The 26,733-nt window shown below is 38.4% G+C and overlaps 1 protein-coding gene across 2 annotated transcripts in view; it reads right to left on the reverse strand.

The window, feature by feature from the left end:
- Nucleotides 1–192: 192 nt before the first annotated feature.
- LOC139935895 (leucine--tRNA ligase, cytoplasmic-like) overlaps nucleotides 193–26,733 on the reverse strand; it is a 32,764-nt gene continuing 6,223 nt past the window's right edge. For both annotated transcript variants that reach the window (XM_071930514.1, XM_071930513.1), the window contains exons 7-23: nucleotides 25,565–25,809; nucleotides 24,494–24,719; nucleotides 23,399–23,563; nucleotides 22,503–22,697; nucleotides 20,040–20,269; nucleotides 17,826–17,908; nucleotides 16,506–16,644; nucleotides 14,985–15,322; nucleotides 13,878–14,155; nucleotides 13,375–13,515; nucleotides 11,570–11,710; nucleotides 10,685–10,792; nucleotides 9,077–9,187; nucleotides 7,808–7,912; nucleotides 5,515–5,610; nucleotides 4,469–4,601; nucleotides 193–3,558 (exon numbers count right to left, since the gene is read on the reverse strand). In XM_071930514.1, the coding sequence (XP_071786615.1) occupies nucleotides 3,353–3,558; nucleotides 4,469–4,601; nucleotides 5,515–5,610; nucleotides 7,808–7,912; nucleotides 9,077–9,187; nucleotides 10,685–10,792; nucleotides 11,570–11,710; nucleotides 13,375–13,515; nucleotides 13,878–14,155; nucleotides 14,985–15,322; nucleotides 16,506–16,644; nucleotides 17,826–17,908; nucleotides 20,040–20,269; nucleotides 22,503–22,697; nucleotides 23,399–23,563; nucleotides 24,494–24,719; nucleotides 25,565–25,809 (2,940 nt within the window). In that variant the 3' untranslated portion in view covers nucleotides 193–3,352. The remainder of the gene's footprint in view (nucleotides 3,559–4,468; nucleotides 4,602–5,514; nucleotides 5,611–7,807; nucleotides 7,913–9,076; nucleotides 9,188–10,684; nucleotides 10,793–11,569; nucleotides 11,711–13,374; nucleotides 13,516–13,877; nucleotides 14,156–14,984; nucleotides 15,323–16,505; nucleotides 16,645–17,825; nucleotides 17,909–20,039; nucleotides 20,270–22,502; nucleotides 22,698–23,398; nucleotides 23,564–24,493; nucleotides 24,720–25,564; nucleotides 25,810–26,733) is intronic.

Below are 26,733 nucleotides of genomic sequence, written 5' to 3' on the forward strand. Positions count from 1 at the left end.
TTTATTTAGATTTCGCAAGAATTTAGTAATCGTTTTTTTTTGGAAGGGGGGGGGGGGCACAACTTGTATGGCATAAGCCGTTTAAACAAAGTTTGGTTTTTCTACATCTTCATTTTTAACATCTATTTCTAACAAATTTTCCTAAAACAGAAACACAAACTAAATGAACAAAAGCCATAAACATCATCGATGTCAAATTGTCTATCATGCTTTTATTTTATATTGTGACCATCTTAATACACTATTTGTCAATCGAGACAATTACAAAATTATTATCAATTTAATACTTGATTCTCATCAACCACAAAACCGTCCAAGAAAAGAAAAATGACATATTTAAAGTGCATTTTTGAAATGTAACTATTACTTAAAAGTAGAATCATATAATTTAATTTGATATGAGGAAACCCCTTTTAAGATGCTATGTCAGATTTTGAGCCATTGCTCGAAAAAGTCACCAATTGTTAGCAGCAGTGAAATAAAGTGCTCAAAATTAGTTTTTGTCGGGATCCGACAATATATCACGTGACCAACTCTTATGTGTATTATAAGAAACAGTTTAAATTTTTTGTCATGGTTCCTGACCATAAAAAGGAAAAGTTAAACTTATTTTCGTTAGAGCGGGTGATACTCTTTGAAATACCATTCACTCAAAAAAATTTTTTTTTTAATGTTTGGGTCCAAAAATCTGACAATGATTACTTCAACTAGATAAAAATTAATGATACTTCATTAGACATCCAGCAGCACAATTAACACCAATAACAGGATAATTAAGAAACAAGAAGAAATGGTAAGTTTTAGATGTGGGAGAAAAACCCAAGTGGAAAATACATGAGTCAGGTAAGGACTAATAAAAACCTAATCCACATGCAAAGCTCTGGGCTCAATTTCATAAAGCTGTTTAGCAGAACATTCTGCTTAAAAATTCCTTTGATAAGCAAGAAATTTGTGAGGTACCACTATACAGCAATGGTAAATGTACCATATTTTGGCTTGTTACCTATTCTTGCTAAGCAAGAGTTTTCTGTGCTTAGACAGCTTTTGTGCTTGCATCCTTTATGAATTTGGGCCCTGGTCTGAAGTGGGGTTTGAACTGGGGTCGAAAGAGATCATATGCAAGGCAGGGGAAACAACCTTTGAGCCAACCCGACCCCTGCTCAATTAGCTCAGGGCAGTCCACACAATTTTGTCAGGGAGTTGCTCCTCGTGAAAACGAAGACATCACAGGATTTGTGTGCTTAACAGTTTGACAAAGAGTTCTGTGTTGCCAAACAGATTGGTGTGTATGACAGTGACACAACATAAGCAATTTTACAATTGGAAGGGTTTCCCGTATCACATTCCATCTTAGAAAGAAAAGTATCTTGATCAAAATGTTTGAAAATCTATTCACCACCCAAAATAAACAAACAGGTCTGTTTGTAAACAGACTTGTCATTGACCCAATGATCTCACGTTTCTCGACTCATACTGGATGGCAATGTCTTTTGCTGTGGTGTAGCAGTTAGCCTTGCATTATCTACAACCGTTCAACCATTTAGAATGGTAGATCGTTCCAGGTTGATGTGCTAACTTTTAATAGCCAAATTGGTTTACTCAGTTAGTGTGCACAATTTGTGTAATTTCTAAGGCTCGACAGTGGTGCCATACCACATGTAGCAATATCTAAACATGGTTTAAAATAAGCTGTCTATTAATTTTAAAAAAATTCCTCAAAAGCATTTTTCTCACTATTTTTACCAAAGAAATAAAAGTTGTGTTCATTTCTGAAAAACTTGAGCTCTCCATCTGCTAGGAACTTAGGTCAGTAATGGCAATTTTATTGTATTTTGTTATGATCCAAAATCATAAAATGGACAGTGCATTATTAGTTTTTTAAAAGTAGATCAAAATCAACAAATGAACGTACTTAGAAAATGAATGTTTCTTTTTGCCAAACAATAAACCCCAATTACCAGGAGCTCCAAATCATGCACAAGGAGTTTATCAAGCCCATACAAATTGCACTAATAACCTTATAATTAAGAGCTAACCTCATATTATAATTTCATCTCATTCTTTCAGGAATCTAGGAACAATTAAAGATGCATTATCACCATGATTAAAGCAGTGCGTTTGCTGTTCATGAAATCATAAACTCTGCAAGTTACTGCACCACGCCCTCAGACTGTGTACGTGCAGTAGCTGTGTGCATGTTCACAATACCATGTACGGTCACAGGTCAGCTTTGATTATGATGACAGTGTCCCTTTAATATCACCAATAACTTACAAAATGGATAATACCATAAGTTTTTAAGTATCTGGTTATAAGTGTTATATGCTTCTTAAAGGCTTGTGCCTAACATTAATGGCACTGGGCACTATCGGTAATTGTCAAAGACCAGTCTTCTCACATGGTGTGTCTCAACATATGCATAAAATAACAAACCTGTGAAAATTTGAGCACGATTGGTGGTAGTCAAAGTTGTGAGATGCATGAGATGGTTGAGGCATTTCCTTAACCATCATATGAATAAAAAAAGACACATTGACTGAGTTTTTTTCTCCTAGGGTGGTTGAGGCATTTCCTTAACTATCCTGGGAAGAAGAGAGGTGTAGTACTTATGTTTTTCCTCCTAGGATAGTTGAGGCATGTTTTCCCTTTATATGATAGTTGAGGCATTTTCTTCAAGGTGTGTTGACTATCAGTGTTATGAAAAGGACCTATGGTATCAGTGCAAAAAAGTTAATGGCCTGACTTTCTTGAAGGCTAAATGACAACACAACAAACATAAACAGGTAACTAAGAATAATGTAAAGTGTGAACATGTTTTTGCTCTCCGTCCCTGTAAATTGGATATTTGATTTTCCGAAACTTGATGTCAAAGACCAGTCTTCTCACTTGGTGTATCTCAACATATGCATAAAATAATAATAATAATAAACAACGCTTATACATAAAGCGCCTTACATCCATGACTGGACCCCAAGGCGCTGTACACAGCAAGTAACAAGTCTGTGAAAATTGGTCATTGAAGTTACGAGATAATAATGAAAGGATAAAAACACCTTTGTCACATGAAGTTGTGTGCTTTCAGATGCTTGATCTCGAAATCCAAATCGTGGAAAATTACTTCTTTCTTGAAAACTACATAACTTCAGAAAGAGCAGTTTCTCACAATGTTTTATACTATCAACCTCTCCCCATTACTCGTTACCATGTAAGGTTTTATGCTTATAATTATTTTGAGAAATTACCAATAGTGTTTTAAACTTGACAAATTGAGCCAAGAATTCAGACTCTTCGTAAACCTTTCAGGCTGAATCTCTCAATGTTAATTTAAAAATTCATAACAAATGTACGTGATTTATTCCACCATATAGACCAACGCAACTCCAGCATCCGCACTCTTGCCGTTTTCCGATACCGATACTCGTTTGGTGTCGAGAGAAATATTGAAGGTAGCGTTTGCAGCTATACTTGTCTTTCCGTCTGTGAATTGCTGGAATTTGGGGACTTTTCTTGGTCCCAGCTCTGGATCTGTGTACCGAAGGATCTTCACCCTGTTGACGTCTGGTAAATGCAAACAAAAATAAGGAAAACAAATTATTGATCGGTCCATTTTTGTGTTTAAAATCTACCTTAAATGCATAAATGACTAATGTTACATTATTTAATAAATTAGTTTGATAACACTTAAAATTAATGGCAAAGAAGTATAAAACAATTGGAGATATCTTTTATATATATTTGCACTACCCGCTGCCAAGACATAGGATTCAAACTGCCTCTAGCTACCAGGTAATCTTGGTAGTCTAGTCGGTAAGACACTGTTCTAGAATTGCAAGGGTCATGGCTTTGAATCCCACCCGAGTAACATTTTTTTCACAGGACTCAGGAAAGTACCGAGTGTCTAAAGCTAACATGTTTTGGTGTATAGGTAAAACCAAAATCAATATTATGTATACCGATGCAAATTTAACATCTATTATATATTTTGAGAGTCATTTTATTTCATAGTTATATGGTTATGGAAAATTATACAATTTTTTTCCCCCCAAATTTGAATCTGAGAAACACTACTGTCAGATGTTTCTCAAATTAAGGATTATTCTTCATTGCGTTGAGATAACCCCTCCAGATTTTTTGCAATATACTTTAAAATTATGACCCCCTTTTAAAATAAAATTTGCACAGGTTAGTTTTATTATATTCATCTATTCATATAAGATTAAAATGATCAAACGGTTCCAAAAGGTATACGTTCCTTTTAAATTAAGATAGTGAGTCAGATAGGGGATATATTTAGGGGCATTGTTAAATCGTGCCTTTGATGATACAAACATGAAATATGGCACACATTGTCAGAGTCTGTTTTTAAAAAGATATTTGGCTAAAGGGCCAACATATTTTCCTTTGAAAAATATTGGTAAGATAACAAACAATTTTCAAAATTAAAAATGGCCCCCTCTATTCTACCTACCTTTGATTCCTTTATCTTGTTTGACAATACGACTAGCGACTTTGACGACAGTATCTCCTTGCATTATAGGAACATCCAGAGAGAAATGGCCGCTGTGTGGTTGAGGGTTCACCAGCTTTATCGTCACACTCGGCTAAAAACAAATATTAATCGATTGTGTTGAATGGTCAGAGGGGAGAAAAATTGTTGATGAAGAAGTCTGAATCTGAATCTTAGGAGGTATGTTGTAATGATAACATTTCCATCATTTGATAACCCCTGTCGTCGATTTCACAAAACTCTTCCTAACTTAGGGTTAATCTCAGGACTTAGGACGAGTTAAGTTCCATATCCAATGACGTTAGGATGCATTGAACCCATCCTAAATTAGGACGATAAACTCGTCCTAACTCAAGATTTTGTGAACTTGACTGCAGGAGTTATAGAAGGTCTGCCCTTAAAGGTACTGGACAACTTTGGTAATTGTCAAAGACCGGTGACCAAGTGGGTTTTTGTGCTAAACATTATTTTGAGTAATTACCAATAGTCTCCAGCACCTATAAAGGGTCTGTACATGTATATGTTTGGTTATGACTTTGAAAATTAGTGGCAATTAATTCGCTTCAGAGTTTCGGCAATATATTTAAAGCGCCACCAAATTAATTACCGCGATTAATTTTGATTGAATACAACTATATTTACACAGCAATTAACAAACAGAGGTAGACCCTATACGTACTCTTTAAAAGCATACAGTTCAAAACAATGTAATGGCACCACACAGGGAACTTTTGAAACAAAAACAATTCTTTATGTAAACTGATATTAATGTAAAATAAACAAAACTATCTGATGAATCAAATTTTTGACCGCACAAAATGGCCGACCTTGTTAGTTCGCATAGAAAAAACGTGCAATTTCAAGGCATATTTTTGTGGATTATTATATTTTACTTTTAAAACTACTTTTATAAAATATGTTTTTTATACTCAAACGGTTACAAACACTTTTCATAGACCAACTTGCCCGATCCAAAGCAATGTGTCCCTTTAAAAACAAGATCTTACCTCTGTCCTGAATAGAGAGAAAGGCGTCCCTGGACAGCATTCCTCTTGAATCTTCTCGGTTGCTTCTGCGCTAAACTTGACCTCTAGACCCTCAAGCTGTCAAAACAAACATGTCAAAGTTCACATGTCAAATGTCAAGGCTTGCATTTTGGCTTCAATTCAATTATCCGACTAAAGTCAAGATTTATTTCATACTACTCTTTTCAAGACATAAATACAAAATATTACCAGGATAATCAAAATGATAAGCACATAGGATGGGAGGAAAACAGTTAATATATGTTAACCAAAATAAAGAGAATATGAGGGTGTCAGAAACATTGTGAAAAACATCTCCCTCAGAAGTAACATAGTTTTTGAGAAAGATGTAATTTCGCACTCAAATAATAAAAGACATCCGACAATCTGTTATTTTGCATCTGAAAGCACACAAATTAATGTGCAACAAGGGTGTTTTCTTTCTCACAATTTTCTTGCAACCTTGATGACCAACTGAGCGTAAATTTGCACAGGTTTGTTATTATTTGTGCATATGCTGAGAAGATCAAGTGAGAATACTGGTCTTTGACAATTACCAAAGGACTCCAGTGCCTTTAAAACCCTTGTTTCCGTTGTCGATGAGGCAACCATGGTCATGTGATCAAACAAGGTTCCTTTCATCCAAAAGTAGAATATTATCAAATTAAATTCCAATTAAAAAACAATGTGGCATCATTCATGGAAATTATGAAATGGAAGTCAATAATTTGTACAAGATCAAAGTGAACCAACTGATTAAAGGGTTAATTGTTAACACAAGACCTAAGTAGTCTTCTTAAAATTTCTTTGTTCGGTTATGTCCACTGGTTTGTGGCATGAACTATTTTTTATTAAAAAAGAGTTATTTAGCCTTCGACTCAGCTAGTGTCAAAACGTCGGCAAATTGACCATATTTTTGCAAGTTTTTTTTTTCAGGAAGCATGAAATGTTAATTTTATCTTCAAGGAAACACCGAGCTAACTAGCAGTGCCTCTTTAACTATGCATCCATGTGTTGCCAGGGCTTGCTGCCGTTTTCTATCACCATACATGAGCTGCCAGGATATTTGATTGTTTATGATAGTGTTTCCGTGGCAACCCTTTCATACGCGGCTCAACAACATCAATATCGATGCATTTGAAGGAGGCTACATCAAAAAAAAGAGTTAAACTGTATCAATTGTAATATCTTACTCTCAGGAAGGGGTCGTTAATTGCTCGTTCATGATTGAAGGCCTTTGTGTTCAAGTGGGCGACAGTGAACTTGAAAGCACAAATTGATGACAATCACGACACACCATTGACTTTTTTTGTGTGCGTATAAATCCCTGACCAACTTGTGTATGCTTATAAATGCATAAGCAGAAATGGAGTATTGAATGTAATTTTGAATGCAGAGCCAAATTTAATACAATTGTTCCTTCCTCTCCCCGTCCCACGTGCTCTAATGCCTGCATCCGTTCTTCATGATCCCGTCCCATAGCAACAGTTCTTTGCGTGTACTGGCACAGCCCTTAGAAACAGTTCTTTGCTTGCAATATACACGTGCGCTGCCCATACAGTGAAGACGGGGCCCAACACCCCTCAAATTTTGTTTTTTTATTTGCTCATAAATCTGTCAATTTTAAACGGATATGGTTCAAAAACAGATGAGTGTCAAGAGAAAGTCAGCTTCTTTCTTCCGTGTAAATTTGGCGAGGTTTGATGCAGTACCCTGGAAGGAGATCCAATAACATACACACACACACCCACACACACACCCAGTCATGTTTATGGTGCAGACCGTGGACTTCTCTTTGTTCTCCCGTTGTTTGGACATAGTTTATTTTTCAGACGTCCCCATTGATTATGTACACAAAATCTACGGAGGACTGTCCCCGGTGTGACTTTTTCCCGGATCCCTTTTGTTAAAGTCCTCGGTTATCAATAGTAGACATGCCCAAACACAGACACAGTTCGGCTATTTAATAAAGACGTTAAGCAGAAAATACTGCTTAGCCACTTTTCTTTAAGTATTTGTGCTCACTAATTCATTAATTCATTTTGTTCTTTTCTTTTTACAATGATTGTTGGAGTTGAGCAAAGAATTGACTTTTAACACACACAAAGATAAGTGATATCATTTACATGATGATGATATTATAATGATTAAAGTAAGCATAAGTACGATAGACTTTTGTGTGGGGATGGAGGTCTCCAAGAAGCATCAGCTTGTCGATTAGAGACCCCACTTCAGACAACTAATTAGGAACAAGCCTTAACATAATGGTACTTACCTCAAGAGTGCTAGTCAGATACGCAAGGTTTGTCTCCAGCACGACTTTCTCATCAAATTCCATTGTCAAATCCATCGCCCTAGCTCCTGATTTTGCCACGTTTTCCTGCAAAATAATGGTCAAATCTTTTGGTTAGTCTCTCGGTTAGTCTCTCACGGTGTTTTAAGCAGTATTTCCCAATTTTTTGTTTAGGGCAGGTGTATTTCATAAGAAATCTTTTACAGCAGCAGTATATCCTGAGAATGTTTTGAGGGCAGCAGTATTTCCCAAGACTTGAGGGCAGCAGTATTTCTTAAGAAAATTTTGAAGGCAGCATAATTTCCTAAGAAAATTTGAGGTTGACAGAATTTCCTTACAAAAGTTTGAGGCAGCAGAATTTCCTAAGAACTTTTGGAGGGCACCAATACTTCCTAAGAAATATTTGAGAGCAGCAATGTTTCCTAAGAAAATTGTTAGACTTACTTGAGGGCAGCTTAAAAGGTAGCAATATTTCCTAAGAAACATTTGAGTGCAGCAATATTTCAGATATCAAGTGATATCAAGGAGATATCACATAGCAATTTTTTTAAGAAAAACTTGAGGGCAGCAATATTTCCTAAGACTTGAGGGCAGCAATATTTCTGAAGAAACCTTGTAATTCATTACATTTGGTATGAAGGAATAGGTCTCATTACTTATACATGTACCTTGCAGGACTAAATATACTGTACTGAGTGCTTTGATATGCCCCTAGTGTTGTGATTAAAGGCAGTGGACACTATTGATAATTACTCAAAATAACTATTAGCATAAAACCTCACTTGGTAAAGAGTAATGGGGAGAGGTTGATAGTATAAAACATTGTGAGAAACGGCTCCCTCTGAAGTGGAGTAGTTTTCGAGAAAGAAGTAACTGTCCATGAATTAGATTTCGAGACCTCAGATTTAGAAATTGAGGTCTCGAAATCAAGCATCTGAAAGCACACAACTTGTGCGACAAAGTGGGTTTTTTCTTTCATTATTATCTCGCAACTTCGACGACCGATTGAGCTCAAATTTTCACAGGTGTGTTATTATATGCATATGTTGAGAAACACTAAGTGAGAAGACTGAGCTTTGACAATCACAAAATGTCCAGTGTCTTTAAGCGCTGTAATAATAGGAACTTAGTATGATTGTTTTATTGAATAGCCCCTACTCTGGAGAAATTCAACCCCGGATGGAACACCAGCCTGACCCCTTCTGTCATCCCTCAAATAATTCTTAGGAAATATTGCTTCCCTCCTTTTACCTTGACGTGTTGTACAAAGGGCATGACCTTCTTCATGAACTTCTTAAGGAGCTCGTTGGATTTAAGCTGGGCAAGAATCTCCTTATTCTCTGGAAAGCTGCTGGAGTTGCTCTGAAAATGACCACACAACAAGAAAACCCAATTTATACAATACTTGTAATTTACACCTATCCACCCTGCTGGGTGCTCAAGGCGCAGTCAAACCAAAAACAAAATGAAAGATAAAAAGACGAAACAAAATGAGTCCTTGAAAACCTGTAACATAAGATAAAGTTTTGAGAAGAGATTTTAATTTTGTGGTACAGGGACAAGATCTAAGATTAAGTGGTAGAGAGTTCCAGATGCGTGGCGCAGCTGAAGAAAAAGACCTGTCTCCCCAGGAGTGTCGAGACTTGGGTTCAATGTTAAGTGGTAGAGAGTTCCAGATGCGCGGCACAGCTGAAGAAAAATACCTGTCACCCCAGGAGTGTCGAGACTTGGGTTCATTGAGTAGAAGCAAGGAACTTGATCAAAGATTCCATAACTTTTTAGCACAGAAGTAAGAACAAGAAGACCCCTCGATCCACAAACAAGTTATGACCAGGATTGTAGGTTAAAGGCAGTGGACACTATTGGTAATTGTCAAAGACTAGCCTTCACAGTTGGTGTATCTCAACATATGCATAAAATAACTAACCTGTGAAAATTTTAGCTCAATCGGTCATCGAAGTTGCGAGATAATAATGAAAGGAAAAAACACCCTTGTCACACGAAGTTGTGTGCGTTTAGATGGTTGATTTTGAGACCTCAAGTTCTAAATCCGAGGTCTCGAAATCAAGTTTGTGGAAAATTACTTCTTTCTCGAAAACTATGGCACTTCAGAGGGAGTCTATTCTCACAATGTTTTATACCATCAACCTCTCCCCATTACTCATCACCAAGAAAGGTTTTATGCTAATAACTATTTTGAGTAATTACCAAGAGTGTCCACTGCCTTTAAATGGAAGCATTTGAAGAACAGAGTTGCCCACACGTAAAACACAATAAGGTTGGGACCAACTTAGTCCTGAAGGTTTGAATATGGTGAGACTTGCAGAGGTTAAATATTTTGGGACAATTTGATGTGTTGGACATAATCCAAGCCATTACTTGGTAGCGAGCAATGGGGAGCTGTTGATAGTATAAAACATTGTGAGGAAACGGCTCCCTCTGAAGTAACATAGTTTTTGAGAAAGAGGGAACTTCTCACTAAAACAATAAAAGACTTCTAGCCAGTAGTCTTTTATTCGAATCTGAAAGCACACAAATTCGTCCAACAAGGGTGTTTTTTCACTCATCATTTTCTCGTAACTTCGATAACCAATTTAGCTCAAGAGAGGTAATTTCTCACTAAAATATTAAAAGCCTTCAGGCCTGAAGCCTTTTTCAGGCATCTGAAAGCCGTAAATGTGAGCAACAAGGGTGTTTGTTATTTTTTTTTCACCATTACTTCCTTGCAATTTCGATGACCAATTGAGTCCAAATTTTCACAGATTTGTTATTTTATGCATGTTGAGTGTCCAAGTGAGAATACGGGTCTTAAATAATTACCAAAGGTGTCAAGTACCTTTAAAGATCATGTGTACTTACATCATACAGTTTCTTGAGAGTTGAGAGTACAGCATGTTGCCATGGGGGGTACGTCTTGGCCACATAGAGGGTACCATGGGTAGGTCTGGCTGGTGGGGCTGCACCTTTCTGTAGGAGCAAATAGTTAGGGTCATGTCAATGCAGAAACGTTATAGCTCGAATTGTGTTAACCGTTCCCCTTTTTTATACCACTTCCAATCAAAACTATGACCTGCAGCTGATTTCACGAAACGCTAGGATTAATCCCATCTCTAGATAGGACAATTAACCCATCCTAACTTAGGATTGGTTCAATCCAATACGGAACTTAACTCGTCTTAAGTCCTAAGATTAATCCTAAGTTAGGAAGAGTTTGGTGAAATCGACGGATGGGCCCAATTTCATAAAGCCTGTAAGCACAAAAACTTGCTAAGTATTGCTCAACAGAAACGGGTTACCAGCCAAAACTACAATAAGTTTACATCGTGGAGCTGGCGCCCCACTCAATTTTTGCAAAGATATTTGTCAAGCAGTATTTTCCTGCTAAAGAGCTTTATGAACATGGGTCTAGTAATAAAAATAGAACACTTTAGATTGTCTTCACAGTCACATACCAAAAAGTGCATGTTTGGTGGCCCACAAAGCAACATTTAAAAAAATCATTGAGGATTAATGATAAAACATTGCATTTGTTGGGAGATTAAGATGTAAACAATTCTTTACTGTCGGCCCAGTTTAACTTTTAAGGAAATTTGGGATTAAATTTTCACCTTTTTTCTACGATTAACCAGTCACTACTAATATAAGTCTGTAAGAACTGAGATTAAATTCGAAGAACCCACATTGTGATGACTCAGCCATTACAACTTGAATTTGGTGCACGACACGCTTTGTATCAAATCTTACCTTTCCCTTGGGAGGCACCATAAAATTCTTTAAGCGTAGACGGAATTCGTGGGCTGAGTTCATCAGATACTCAGACGACCTTAGCAGTTTATTGTCGACTTTGCCGGCTTTTGGCCATCTAGCCTTCATAATCGACTCTTTCTATAAAAATAATAAAAAATTAAAGTAAAATTCATATTGAAGATTTCAAATTTTTCTTGGAGATATTGCGGAAAGTGAATCAGGAAGAATAATACCTAACATGAATAGACCTTATGCACACGACGTCATTTCAGTAGGGCGCCCTCACCTAGAGGTCAAAAGGAGGTTGATGTTCATTCAATACCGTGTGCCGTGCGTACAAATATGTGTGTTTTGTCACCGTTTTCTGTGTTTATGTAGTTCTGCTGCTGGCAGCGAATTGAATAGAATTTTAATAAACCATTGAATGAATGAATGAATGAATGAATGAATGAATGAATGAATGAATGAATGAATGAATGAATGAATGAATGAATGAATGAATGAATGAAATGTTTTACCTCTAAGATGGTGGCTGGATGATGTCAATGCATAAAAGGTCTACACACAATCTGAGAAACGCTACTGCAGTAATTTTTACATAACCACATTACTTTAAAGTGAAATGTTTCCTCAAAATGCTTTTCACTTGCGAAAGGTGCTGTAAGCTTCTTACCCAAAGTTTTTGTTTCAGAGGCAAAGTCAAACAGAGCAATTTTTACAGGCAAATTGGAGGCAACCAACTGCATTACATTATACAATTGTTGCATGCTGTGACAGGGTCCATGGTGTTTTGACTCCCGAGGGGGAAAATGGCACCCGAGGCGAACAAAACCCATGGACCCCAATCACAGCGTACAACAATTGTTTTGTTATACCTTGGTAACATGATTATTCCTTTTCTCAAAGTTCTGTTGTCATCTTCAGACATTATTACGACGGAGTATGCATAGTTTAATAAGCAGACGAACAGTTGGTCAAATAAAAAAACAAATCTTCACTGTTCCCTCGAACTAGCGGCTGTTTCGTACTAACTGCTGGAAATCGACCAACGCTGGGAACGATCAAGGTAATGTACACCGGTTAGCAAAACTCATGTTACCCGCCGCGCAGTGCAGCCATGGTACATGTGTTCTTGTTGCACGTCACGTGATTGGTTCTCGACCAATCAAACTTCACAGTTTGCTACCAAGGTACAACAATCAAAAAGGAACACTTCGGTTGTACAACAGAAACTTTTCCAACAACATCTTATTTGAATCCAAGGTAAATGCGATTCAAATAAACATGTGGGGGTTTGTTATTGGAGATGAAACTGCCTGAAACTGGTTGCTTGTAAATCGCCCAATCTGACATGGCATTGAGAGTTGAGAGCGATTACCAACCATATACCTTCCCTTTAAAGGCAGTGGACTCAATTGGTAATTACTAAAAAATAATTGTTAGCAAAAAAAACCCAATTTTTCTTGGCAAGAAGCAATGGAAACCTGTTGATAGTATAAAACATTGTAAGAAACGGCTCCCTTTGAAGTAACGTAGTTTTTAAGAAAGAAGCAATTTTCCACGAATTTGATTTTGAGACCTTAGCTTTAGAATTTGAGGTCCAGAAATCAAGCATCTGAAAGCACACAACTTCGTGTGACAAGGGTGTTTTTTTCCATTGATTTCTCGCAACTTCAACGACCAATTGAGCTCAAATTTTCACAGTTGTTTTTTGTATGCATACGTTGAGAGACACCAAGTGAGGAGACTAGTCTTTGACAATTACCAATAGTGGCCAGTGTCTTTAAGGCAAATGTACTTACATGCTTGAGCAGTCCCCATATGTGATCGCAGAGAAATGGACAGATGGGAGCAAGCAAGAGAGTTTGACATTCAATGAATTTCATAACCAGATCATGGTGCATCCCGTCAGTCGCTCGCTCTCGATACCTGTCTCTGGCAGCCTGGACAGATGGGGAAAAAATGGCATGAATTATTGCTTGCTTTGAGAGAATTTAATTCAATTCAACATTTATACCATAGTCATAGTACATATCTCATACTACTTATGTTGTATAACATATACAAAATATTACATCGATTTGAGCAAAATAATAAGCACATAAGATGTAGGGAAAATAGTTAATCTATGTAAAAACCAAAATAAGGTGAGCATGAGGCATTCAGATTAAGCCCAAACAATGTTGCATTAGTTTTTATGGTAGTCAGGCTCTTTTGTTATTTCTATACCATCCGCCCAGGGCCCATTTTCATGGCTCTGCTTACATGACACAACTACATGTAGTTACAAATCAATCTAACTGACCTGAAATTCAAAGAATCCGATCCTCAGCGCTTCCTTAAACATCATCTTCTCGTACGCCTTCTCCGCTTCCAGAATCCCGTAATTTATCTCGCTGTTGAACACCCGGTCATGGAAGTTGTCTTTGGGTCCCTTACGGAGACCAGCCTCCTCAGTGAGCATCTCCTTGGTCCACTCTAAGAAGGTGTAGAGACGGAGAATGCCGGCGTCAGCCAGAGACTCGATGAAGTTAGCGTCTTCCACTGCTTGGTCTCCTGCGTCTGCGAGCGCTAGACGCATACCTGCATAAAACAAACATGTCTGTATTATAAAACTCTCAATGTTTCTCGTATTTGTCACTGCAATAGTTTCAAAATTACATGTACCTGAATATCTTGTTTATGAGAAAGCTGGATTTCTTTAGTTAAATCCCTCCTAAATCAAAGATCTTCTACACAACTATACTAATACAAGGAGGGAGCTAATTCCATAGTTTTTGAACAGCGTACACAAATGCCCGACCACCTAGGGTTCAGCCCTTGATTTTCTTGACGGGTGAGAACTCTTGAGTCGATAAGTTGTTTGAGAGAGTAATTTCATGATTATGAGTTCTTGAATGTTCATTGGTGCTAAACCATGAATGGCTTTATAAATAAACAAAAGATCTTTGAATACAAATCTTTGTCAAACTGGTTACCAGTGTATAATTCATTTACGATGGACTACATCGAAAGTATCTAGAGGAAATACAGATTAGTCTAACACATGCTGGACTCAAAATTTTTTGTTAGCATAAACAAGCAATGGAGAGCTGTTGATAGTATAAAACATTGTGAGAAATAGCTCCCTATGAAGTAATGTAGTTTTCGATAAAGAAGTAATTTTCCACAAATTTGATTTCAAGCATTAGATTTCAAGCATCTGAAAGCACACAACTTCGTGAGACAAGGGTGTTTTTTTCTTTCATTATCTCACAACTTCGACGACCGATTGAGTTCAAATTTTCACAGGTTTGTTATTTTGTGCATATTTTGAGAGTCACCAAGTGAGAAGACTGGTCTTTGACAATTACCAATAGTGTCCAGTGTCTTTAACGTAGGATGGAGCTAGTCCATTATATCTCAATCTTACCATCGGCAGAGAACTTTTCCAAAGCACCAGCTAGCGTCAGGAAGTTCCCAGTTGACTTGGACATCTTTTCATTGTTCAGCATCAGGTGGCCGTTAGTCCGGATCGCTGCCGGCCACCGCTCTGGCTCCTTGGGCCAGACAGCACAGTGGTTATACAAGAAGTACGTCAAGTGGTTGGGAACCAGGTCTTTGCCGGATACCCGCAGGTTCACTCCGTACCAGTATTGGAACTCTTGCCGAAGCTTGTCCAGGGAGGAGCGTGGAATCTTTGATGATTTGGGGAAATGGGATTTGGAGTGGAAGATGTAGTCCCAAACTTCAGGAGTTAAATTCTCTGGTCTGTTGATGGACAAAAACAATCATTACAGACATCACTTTAAAGGCACTGGACACTGTTGGTAATTACTCAAAATAATTGTTAGCATAAAAACTTACTTGGTAATGAGCGATGGAGAATTGTTGATAGTATAAAACATTGTGAGAAATGGCTCCCTCTGAAGTAATGTAGTTTTTGAGATAGAGGTAATTTCTCACTCAAAGGCATCTGAACAAGAGACTTTTTTTCTCAATATTTTTACATTTTTTTGCAACTTCGAAGACCAATTGAGTTCAGATTTTCACAGGTTTGTTATTTTATGCATATGTTGGGATACACCAAGATAGAGTACAGGTCTTTGACAATTACAACCAAGGTGCCCAAAGCATTTAAAGGGTAAGTATACCTCTGATGTTTGGAAAACAACAAGTCTAAATCATTAGGGACAAAACTTTGAATAAACATCAATAAATTTCAAACTATTATTAAGCTGAATTAAAACACTGTCGGGTACATCTTGCTCAGTAACATTTGACAACTAGTTTGAAATCTCTCTCAGTTAAGACACTTAAGCCTGGGCGACTAGTGTTGTACCCGCGACCATTGATTGCTTAATTTGAGTCCAGACTACCATTTTTCAACAACCCGGTTAATCGTGCCGTCACGACTACTAGAAATATAGTCGCGCCTACCTGTTTGATGAACCAATTTTGTCACAACAACATAATTCATAAAAACATAATTTACTTTCAAAACACAATCAGACATCAGTGACACAATCCTTTCAGCATGAATTTGACTTATTGTGCCTGCGGCAAGCATGCCGCAATGCATCTTGGGAATCAAAACTTAGTCGCAACTAGTGTCAAAGTCACGACTTTTTGAGGCATGACTAGTCAAGGAGTAAATTTCACTAGTCGCCCAGCCCTAAAGACACTGTTGTTGTGTCACACATGGTTTGGGGCGAACTTTTGCTTAGCAATACCAAGATCTGAATAGCACGGTAAGCGTGTGCATAAATCGCTTGCCTCTCACCAAGGTGACCCTGGTTCAATACCCGGCCAGGGCCATATGCGAGATGAGTTGTGCATGGGTCGATGTAGCTGGCTGCCAAAGGCATGCCTGCTTCTCGAACATGTAAGGATGATTAGCCTCCAAAATTATTATTAATTATTATTATGAAACTTGTAAGAGTGATGTACTTACTTGATTGCAAGCGGGCTGGTACCGGACCCATCAAAGACACCGTCTTGTAGTAGATGAGCGACAGTGTAGTAAGCCATGTAGATAGTAGAATCAGATAGGGATTCAATCAGATACTTCTCATCCCATGGCATTCTAGTACCTGATCAAGAAGACACAATTAAAACAATTATTGGTTTTAGAATTTTGGTTTTTACTCAACACTGATGTGTAATTAAGATCACCGAATTCAAACTCTGGTGTTTCTGATCATCAGAGTGTGGGTTTGAATCCCCAGCCCTGACACTTGTGTCTTTAAGCAAGACACTTATCTTTCGGTTGGGACATTGAGAAGTTGGTCCTGTGTATTGTGTAACGAAGGTAAAAGAACCCAGTGCACTTTCTGAAAAGAGGGGCTCGACCCGGTGCTCTTGTCTGGATTGCCAGCATATTGCGCCACAGCACCTTGTAACCCATTATATGGTGCTATGTAAAAGGAGTAGATCTCATAATTCAATAACCTAGTCCCACATACCTTGCAGGAAATACTGTATGTTTCAGCGCTTTGAGATGCCATTCGGGTGTATAAAGCGCTATATAAAAATCGACTATGATTATTAACGAATAAGTTGGTACGCTAATCAAAAGCTGAATTGCAAAGGGAGAGGCTAGTAGAACTGATGAGAGATCCACCGAACTAGCTCGTTTTCCTCGCACTATCCGAAACTTGTCTTAACCCTTTGGTGCTCTGATTGATAAAATAAATAAATAAATTTCCAAGGCTCGATTTTTACAAAGCAATAAAATCCATCATCAGATGAACTTTCAGTATTATCATAGTGATTTGCATTGTGACATCACACTTTACAAAGCAACTACAACTGATTTGCAGTTATGATAAATATTAGCTCAAAATAGGCCCCTGGTCTCCCTAAAGAGCTTAAAAAACAATACATTTTGTTGTCACAAGGCCGCTAAAATACCTTAAATTATCCTAGTTCCCTTTACAACGGTACTGCAGCCGATTTCACGAAACGCTAGGATTAATCCTAACTCGAGTTAGGATAAGTAACCCGTCCTAACTTAAGATGGTTTCAATGGGTCCTACGTATTTGGATACGAAACTGAACCTTTTCTAAGTTCTAAAATTAATCCTACGTTAGGAAGACTTTGGTGAAATCGACGGCTGGTATCTTTAGTTCTTCAGACATCGAAACACACTTAGAATAATTTGGGATCAGTGAAAAACATTGTTTAAACCAGCTTTTTTGTGTCTTCTGAGGTCGTTTTTACAAGTGTCTATTGTACTAGTTTTTTTCACTGAAGGATTGGTTGATTACTTACCCAGTCCATAGGATCGTGAACATGCATGCTCATGCAGCCAATCAAACGTTGCTAGGAAATTCCTTCTAGTATCCTCAGAGTACCTGAACAAAACAAAAAACGAGAATTATGGAAGTTTCTAAGAACAAAAATACAAAATGATTGGTTTGCAATTTTGCTACCATTTGTGTAGCACAAATCGAGTTTATAAAGAAAATATTAAAAACTGCAAACAAGTTTAATAGATGTTAAATTTGCATCGGGGATAAAGAATATTAATTTTGGTTTTTACCCATACACCGATGTGTGTTAGCACTGTATACTCAGTACTTTCCCGAGTCCTGTGAAAAAAAATATCACAGGCATGTTACCAGACATGCCAACCTCTGGGATCACAAAACTGTATTCTGAAACCCCAAAACCTGTATTCTGCATCAAAAACCTGTATTTTTTTTTTAAACACGCGTAAACGTAGTTTTAAGCCCCGAGACAGGCAAAATAGAGAAGGTGTGAAGGCCATTAAGTTATCAAACAGCCTAATTAAACCAGTTAATTAAAACTTGAAGAAAAAAAATAAAAATAAAAAAATAAAAAATAAAATATATATATATATATATATATATTTTTTAATTGGGCAGAGGTTTCCCTACGGGTGGTTAACCCAATGGAACAGGTTTTGTACGAAAAAAGATATTGATAAATCATATCTTAAAGACATTGATTAATCATATCCTATTTCATATAGAAACCCTTGTCAATTAATTATCATTTTCTTTGTCAAAAGAAGACAAGTACAAAACAAAACCAATTTAATTTCAATGAAGAAGACAAAAAAAACAAATCATCCCAAAAAGTTTCGTTTGTTGTATTTGCGGGCATAGTTCTTAAATTTATCTTATAAAAATCTCGCTTCAGGCGCTCAATATCTTTTGTGTCTTTATTTCGGCAAAAAACTCTTTTGCAAACTCGATTCGTCTGTTCACAAAACGACCGATACCATATAAGGGCATTTGACAACAGCGCCCTCTGTTGTTCAATGAATTGTGTTAGACGGGTTCCCTGTGAAATCGGGACGTCAGATAAACTGGCGTGTAGTAAGCAATGCAGGTTTGTGCTACTAGCGTGCGTGCAATGATGGATGCGAGGGAATCTCCGTTGCGCTCGCTCGATGTGTGGTGAAAGTTGAATAAGGAATACCCCCGTGGAATAATAGAGTTCACTGGATAATCATTATCGGCCGTAAGTAGTCGGCCGAAAACTTATTTTTGTCAATACAAAAATATTGAACTTGAGTTAAAAAAGGGCACGACGGCCAACATGGGATAAAATTGTATTTTTGTGGTGGTGATGCTCAAACCGTATTTTTTTTGCAAAACCCAATCACCCGTATTTTTTACAAAAACCCGTACAAAATACGGGAAAAACGTACTAGTTGGCATGTCTGTGTTACTCGGGTGGGATTCAAACCCACGACCCTTGCAATTCTAGAGCAGTGTCTTACCAACTAGACTACCGAGGTTGCCCGGTAGCTAGAGGCAGTTCGAATCCTATGTTTTGGCAGCGGGTACAGCAACGATATAATAGATGTACCGCAACGATATAATACATGTTAATGGGGATAAAGAATATTAATATTAACAAGTTGTTGCTGGCGTGCGTGGTCTACCGTTCCAGTCACTTTGGATAACAGCTCTCCAAGCCACAAAGGCCTTAACAAAAGGCTCGTGTGTGAGGAGTAATAGTACAATATGCACAACTTAGAAAGAATTGACTGCATCTTATAACTTAAAGACACTAGACACTATTGGTATTGTCAAAGACTAGTCTTCACAGTTGGTGTATCTCAACATATGCATAAAATAACAACAACTGTGAAAATTTGAGCTCAATTTTCGTCGAAGTTGCGAGATATTAATGAAACAAAAAACACCCTTGTTGCACAAAGGTCACACGAAGTTGTGTGCTTTCAGATGCTTGATTTCGAGACCTCAAATTCTAAATCTGAGGTCTCAAAATCAAATTTGTGGAAAATTACTTCTTCCTCGAAAACTACATCACTTCAGAGGGAGCTGTGTCTCACAATGTTGAATACTATCAACCTCTCCACATTACTCTTTACAAAGAAAGGTTCTGTGCTAATAATTATTTTGAGTAATACCCAATAGTGTCCACTGCCTTTGAACAATAAAATGGTTCCAAAATTCAAAGGTAAACTTTCACACATAAATTACTTACAGCTCCATTTTCTCCATGGCTGTGGTGGTCTGTTTCTTCCAGACCTCCTCTCCATAGTCCAAATACCACTGGTCACACAGCGCCACCACGCACTCGTCCCCAGAGCGAGACATTATCTTCTTCTCGGGTTCAAGGTACATCAAAGCTTCTCCTTTGTCAAGCATCTTCTTCTGGACGACCTTCTTGACGTCTTGAACCTTCTGACCTTTGACTTCTTCCACGATCATGACCTTTGTAACAGAAACATTTCAATATATGATTGGTATGTGGTAACACCATGTGTGTATCTACTTGCCAGGAGATTTTCCAGCTTGATGCATAACATGTACATAGTTGACATGGATCGATCATGTCGCTCTCCAGCAAATTCAACAAAATTTATACTAAAACCGCCAACTATTCAAGTAAAACTAGCAAATCTTCATCATAAACCTACAATTGTGTTGGATAACTCAACCTCTTTTTCTCTAGTGTTCGACCTGAACGGACTTTTTTTGGATTTACGCCTTTGAACGCATTGTATAAGCTTTCAGATTCTCTGTTATTTTGTAAAGTTTTATAAGGACAAGAGTATACAAAGTTTGTATCATCTTTATTATTAATTTATCTTTATTGTTTTCGTTTTCTTCGCTCGTAAGATAAGAAGATTTGAGTGAAAAAACAAATAAAAAAAGAGCAGAATCTCGCTGTTCGAGATGCACTGCGTCGTTGGCACGGCTTCGGCCTCAGAGATTCTACTGGGAGAGATATTTCTGTTTCCTTTACCAGGGACATGCTTTCAGTGCTTGTGGCTCCTGGTAACATTTCAGATGCTAATGCTAGGGCTGCGCCTCTCCAGCCTCCAGTCCCAATGGTTAATGATGATGCTCTTGCTGGGGACACGCTCTCCGGGGCTCTGGCCCACAGCACTTCAGGCGTGCTTGTTAGGGCTGACCGTGCAGGGCCTCCACTCTTTAATCCAAGCATTAAAAAACCCAAGAAGGATAAACCTACACCCTGTAAGGGTACGGAGCTACGCCTTCCGGGCCTCTAGCTTCCATTACCTTGGACCCTACTACTACAACCGCTCCCTCCGGGGCTCCGGTTTCTGAAGCGAGACCTAAAAGCATGGCCTCTTCCACATCCAAGACCAACTATGGCTCTTCAGAGCGCAAGTCGTCTTGCCCAGCTCATCAATCTGACAGGGGCAGACGACATCGCAAGAAGAAACGGCATAACTCTAGTCAGAGCCCCATGTGTCCTTCGATGGGTCCGCTTATTCGTCTACTAGGGGTAGGGAAAATATGCAATTGTAGGTTGAACATGTTAGGGAGTCCCTTAAAAAAAAAAAGACATTCCAAAAAAAAGATTGGACTCGTCACCAAGTAAGGAAAGCCATGACCAAGATGGCTGCCAAGCATGCACATGCAGAGATGACATCGCAGCCATGCAAACAAAACTCGATCTAATCATCAAATCAATCGACACCCTAAGCTCCCGGGTGACTGGAATAGAAGTACAACTCCATAAAACATCACATAAGGTCACAAATCAACAGAAAGAAACAGATGAGCTTAAATATGCAGTCACTATGTCACCAAGGAAACCTAATAAGGGCCTGCACTAGTAGTCAATTCTACGACACCATTATGACGTAACTCAGTAATCACATGAGATAGAGCTCACTGCCCAGCAAGATCATTGTGCTTCAAACCCAGATTAGGATCAGACATAACCGCTTTAAAGCTCTTCAAGTCTTTGTACTGTGTGGAGACGAGCATGGAGAGCTGGTCTCAACGATTACATTAAGAGGCGTCTGTTCGTATGAACCCGAGACATTGACTCTGACAGCAAATCAAGAAAGAGCACTAGACGGCGTCTATATAAGAATGCTACGGATGGCCCTTGATGTGCACTGGGAAGACCATATGCCAAACTCAGCGCTCTACGCTGCCCTACCAAGGGTAACTGTTAAGATCAGGGAACGAAGGATGAGGCTTGCTGGACACTGTGTAGGCCATCCAGAGCTAGCTGTGAGCCCCCAATTCTCTGGGAACCCATTGATTGCAACATGAGCAAGGGCAGGAGGAGACTAATATTCGTAGATCAGCTGAGGAAGGCCGCATAACAACAGGAAACAACTGAGCTTAGGACAAATTAGTGGCTTTAACGGATAGTATTTTGAAATCAAAATTGTCTGAGGAAAAATTGTCTGCAAAACAAGACAAATACTGCCGATTGCAATATCTCACGTAAACGACTGTTAATCCAGAAATCTGGTCACAGCTTAAACCTGGTACAAGGTCTCGTGACATTAAATGTCAGAAGGTGCAAGGATTTTCGGTAACGGCATTTGTGCCCCAACTCCAATTGCAAATAAGCTCCTTGCAAAATAAAACTCAAAAGAGGAGGTAAAAGTCTGTAGAATCTCATCCTTGAAAGATTGATGGAATAAAACAGAAACAAACTTTGAAAGTTTCTTACCCCTTCATAGAAACCTTTGAGGTAAACCATCTCCTTGGCCTCCGCCAGCTTGTCCTTATCGTTCTGACTCTTAATCTTTAAATCGTCGCAGGCCTTGACGGCGGCTAAGTTACCCATGCCGGGGATGTCGATGATTGGGATGGGGTCAAAGGGCAAAACTGCCTCGTCCTTCAGTCCATATTTGGCACGGAACTCCTGGTGGTGACAAAATCAAAATCAAATTCATAAATGTTTGTTTGTTTGAATGATCTTCCCATCAAGGGAACTCAACAAACTCCAACAAAGGGATATAAACACCCGTCTGGCAACAGCCAATCTCTCTCACAAACATCAGTTTAACGTCTTTGATTATGAATTGCACAATCAAGGAATTGTGATTCAGTAATTAAGAAGATACTTATTCTAGTCATAGTGAAATCAGCAGTTACCTTGGTAGGATTCAGAAATAATGGTCAAGTACACGTCTGCACTTAATAAAGTAATCCTATTCAATAATTCCTAAGACTTATTTAAGGGCTGCAATAATTGTGAAATTTGTGTACAAACGTTCAAAGATTTACATTGAACATACATAGGTCAACAATAATGATGGTAGAAAGCCTTCCTTGAAATATTACTTGCTGAGGCGCTGTAGCTTTTGAGAAATGAGTAAAATAATTTAACAAAAACCACTATTTTAGCATGTTCAATGGATTTACGCAACTCTCCTGAAAACATTGCTGCGTGATTTTAACTTTCCTTTCTAAAAAACTTGACGACTAATGAAGCTGAAACTTCTACAGGTAAATTATATTAAATGAGTGAGTAGGGATTAAAGTCATGGCCAGACACTTGATCTACAGTACCCAAACCCTTTAAAAACAATAACGCTTTTAATTTTTAAGACTAATAATCACCTTCTTGTTCTTGAGATCCCTGAGGGCGGCATAATCGTCTGGCGAGTCTGACGGGACGCTGGTGACGACCCCTGACCCTTTCCCTTCCTTGATGGTCAACATCGGCAGAGTGTAGATGACTTTATAAGAGGTTAAAGGAGCACTCAGTCCCATTCCCATTATATCCTACATGTAGAAACAGATTCACAAAAAATTTAGATATTATTTCTTATCTTTTCAAGGCTCTGAAGTCTTTTTCAAACACAATTCCAACCTCTACCTTCACAAATACCTGGGCGACGAGAAGCACCTTTAGCAAGGCATCTTGCTCAAGAACACAAGTGTCATGATTGGGATTCAAACCGCACCTCGCCTCTGGATTAACCACAAGAACTTGAGTTCAATGATCTAACAACCATTTCAGACAGCGCGCCAGAGTTGCGCCAAACCAAATAGATTAGGAGCGACTCTAGGTCGACCCAAATAAACCTTGGTTTCAGACAGGCGGCTCAACATAACATTAACATTAGGTTCATCTCATGACAAGATTAAAATCTGAAAACAAGGCGCTCCTCAGTTGTTCCAAAAGACTGCAACAGTTGGTCTTTCGACTTCTAGCGCACCCAGTGGCTCCTAACTGTTTCAGACGTCAAACTCTTTGTGTACTTAATTAGGGTTTGTGGAGACTCTGGAGCGCCTGTCAGTCACTGAGCTTTCTTAAAGGCAGTAGACACTATTGGTAATTACTCAAAATAATTATCAGCATAAAACCACACTTGGTAACGAGTAATGGGGAGAGGTTGATAGTACAAAACATTGTGAGATACAGCTCCCTCTGAAGTGACGTAGTTTTCGAGAAAGAAGTAATTTTCCACGAATTTGATTTCGAGACCTCAAGTTTAGAATTTGAGGTCTCGAAATCAATCATCTAAAAGCACACAACTTCGTGTGACAAGGGCGTTTTTTATTTCATTATTATCTCGCAACTTCGATGACCGATTGAGCTCAAATTTTCACAGGTTTGTTATTTTATGCATATGTTTAGATACACCAAGTGACTGATCTTTGACAATTAACAATAGTGTCTACTGTCTTTAAAGTGGATAATGATCTTACCTGGCCAACAAGATCTACCAAGACAGTCACCTTCCCCTCTACCTTCAGGATGCCTTGGTACGACATATTCCTTGCGGCTCGGTGCGTACTGATAAACACTTCTCCTTGCTTGGTTTCATATGCGATGTATTTCATGTCTGGTCGAACCCAGCAGTTGGTCTGACCATACATCGTTTCAGGTCTCAGGGTAGCAGCCACCAAGAAGATGCTTTTACTTGATAGTTTCCTGTGTGTTTTGAAGAAATATAAATAATTACCATCTAAAAATTAGTTATTTTGGGGTACTAGCCGTTTCTGGTTGCTATGGTCTCTAAAGCGTTGAGATGAGTTGTCAGATGGGTATTGAAGATCATCCTTTAAAATAAATATACAGCTATATTTCCTGAGACTTACTTGAGGGCAGCAATATTACCGGAAATACTGCTGCTCTAAAACATTTTTCAGGAAATGCTGCTGCCCTAAAACTGTTCTTAGGAAACACTGCTGCTCTCATAGATTTATATATAAGAACTAGAGGGCGCACTGGCCTATATACGCGCTCCGGCATGCAGGTGGCCATTTTCTAAGTTGACAAAACTGGCATCTCACAGCGTGTGTTTGACCGGCCATTTTGTAAGTTGAACAAACAGCATCGCGTGAGCGTTCAATAAAAAAAACCTCAAACGTGTATTTCATATTCAACATGCGTGCAGAATTACACGCTTGTCATCTTGCGGTCCCGTGGCGTTTGTGCACGAAGCATCACTCGTGCGCCCTCTAGTTCTTATATATAACTCTATGGCTGCTCTATACAAAATTTTATTAGGAAACACTGCTGCCCTAAAATAACTTTTAGGAAATACTGCTGCTCTAAAATATTTCTTAGGATATACTGCTGCTCTAAAACATTTTTGTATGAAAATACTGCTGTCCTAAAAAGAATTCTTAGGAAATACTGCTGCCCTAAAAAAAAATGAAGAAATACTGCTGGCCACAATTTTTTTTTTAGGGAAACACTATTTCCTACTTACTTGAGGGCAGCAATATTTCCCAAGACTTACTTGAGGGCAGCAAATAATTCCTCTGACTTACTTGAGTCTTTCAGGATATGGTTTGATTGCCTTCATCTTAATCAGAGTGTATTCCTGAGGTCCAACTCCCTCACCGGACTGTCTGTCGTGATCCATACATGGCTGTCCATCCTTCGGGGAGTAGATGGTGTTGCGTTTGCCAAACTTCACCTTGCCGGCCTTCTTTAGGGTTAGGAAGTGCCAACGCACAAAGGAATCATAGTAGGGGTTAGCGTCGGTTGTGATGAAGCTACGCCTCCAGTCAGTCTGTAAAAAAAACAAATATATATATATATATTACTAATAAGACAAGTGAAAGTTAAAGTAGTCCCTGTGGTGGTTGGAGCACTAGGCACCACTCCGAAAGCACTGGGGAAACCTTTAGATAAAAAAAGATTTCTTGTGGAGCACCCCAGTCTTTAGAGTTCCCAATTATGGACCTTTTGTTTCTGCCATTTTGTTTACTTTTGATATCCGCAAGGTATTACCACACAAACACACAGGTCTGTGCTGCACACACTCTGTGGACATTTCTTTGCTCTGTGCACAAATCATGTTCTTCAACACTCTAAAAAACACTGTGAGCTAAGTCCACACAGTATTCAAATTCCTAAATTGTGTGGCCTACTTTTGTTTTTCAGGTCCCCACTTGTTATGTGATGTTTAACATAAAAACGCACACTATGATTTCCTTCCATTCAAATCAATGCAATGAAAATAAGCCTGGAATCTAAAAATAGTCTGGCCCTTACACAAACAGTTACAGTCAGAATTAACTTTTACAAATGGAGACAGGAAACATGAAGAAGATGTAAAAGATGTTAAATTTGCATTGGGGATAAAGAATATTTATTTTATAAGAGATGTTAAATTTGCATCGGGAATACAGAATATTAATTTGGTTTATACCCATACACTGATGTGTGTTAGCACTGTATACTCAGTACTTTCCCGAGTCCTGTGGAAAAAAAATCACAAAAATATATCACAAAAGTACTGAATATACAGTGCTAACACATAATGGTGTATGGGTAAAAACCAAATTAATTTTCAATATTTATTTTGGTTTTACAACATCTATCAAATTGTTGCAGTACTCGCTGCTAAAAATAAGATTCAAACTGCCTCTAGCTACCGGGCAATCTCAGTGGTCTAGTTGGTAAGACACTGCTCTGGAATTGCAAAGGTCGT

The sequence above is a fragment of the Asterias amurensis genome, chromosome 4 (assembly GCF_032118995.1).
Source record: "Asterias amurensis chromosome 4, ASM3211899v1".
In the NCBI taxonomy this organism is placed as follows: Eukaryota; Metazoa; Echinodermata; class Asteroidea; order Forcipulatida; family Asteriidae; genus Asterias; species Asterias amurensis.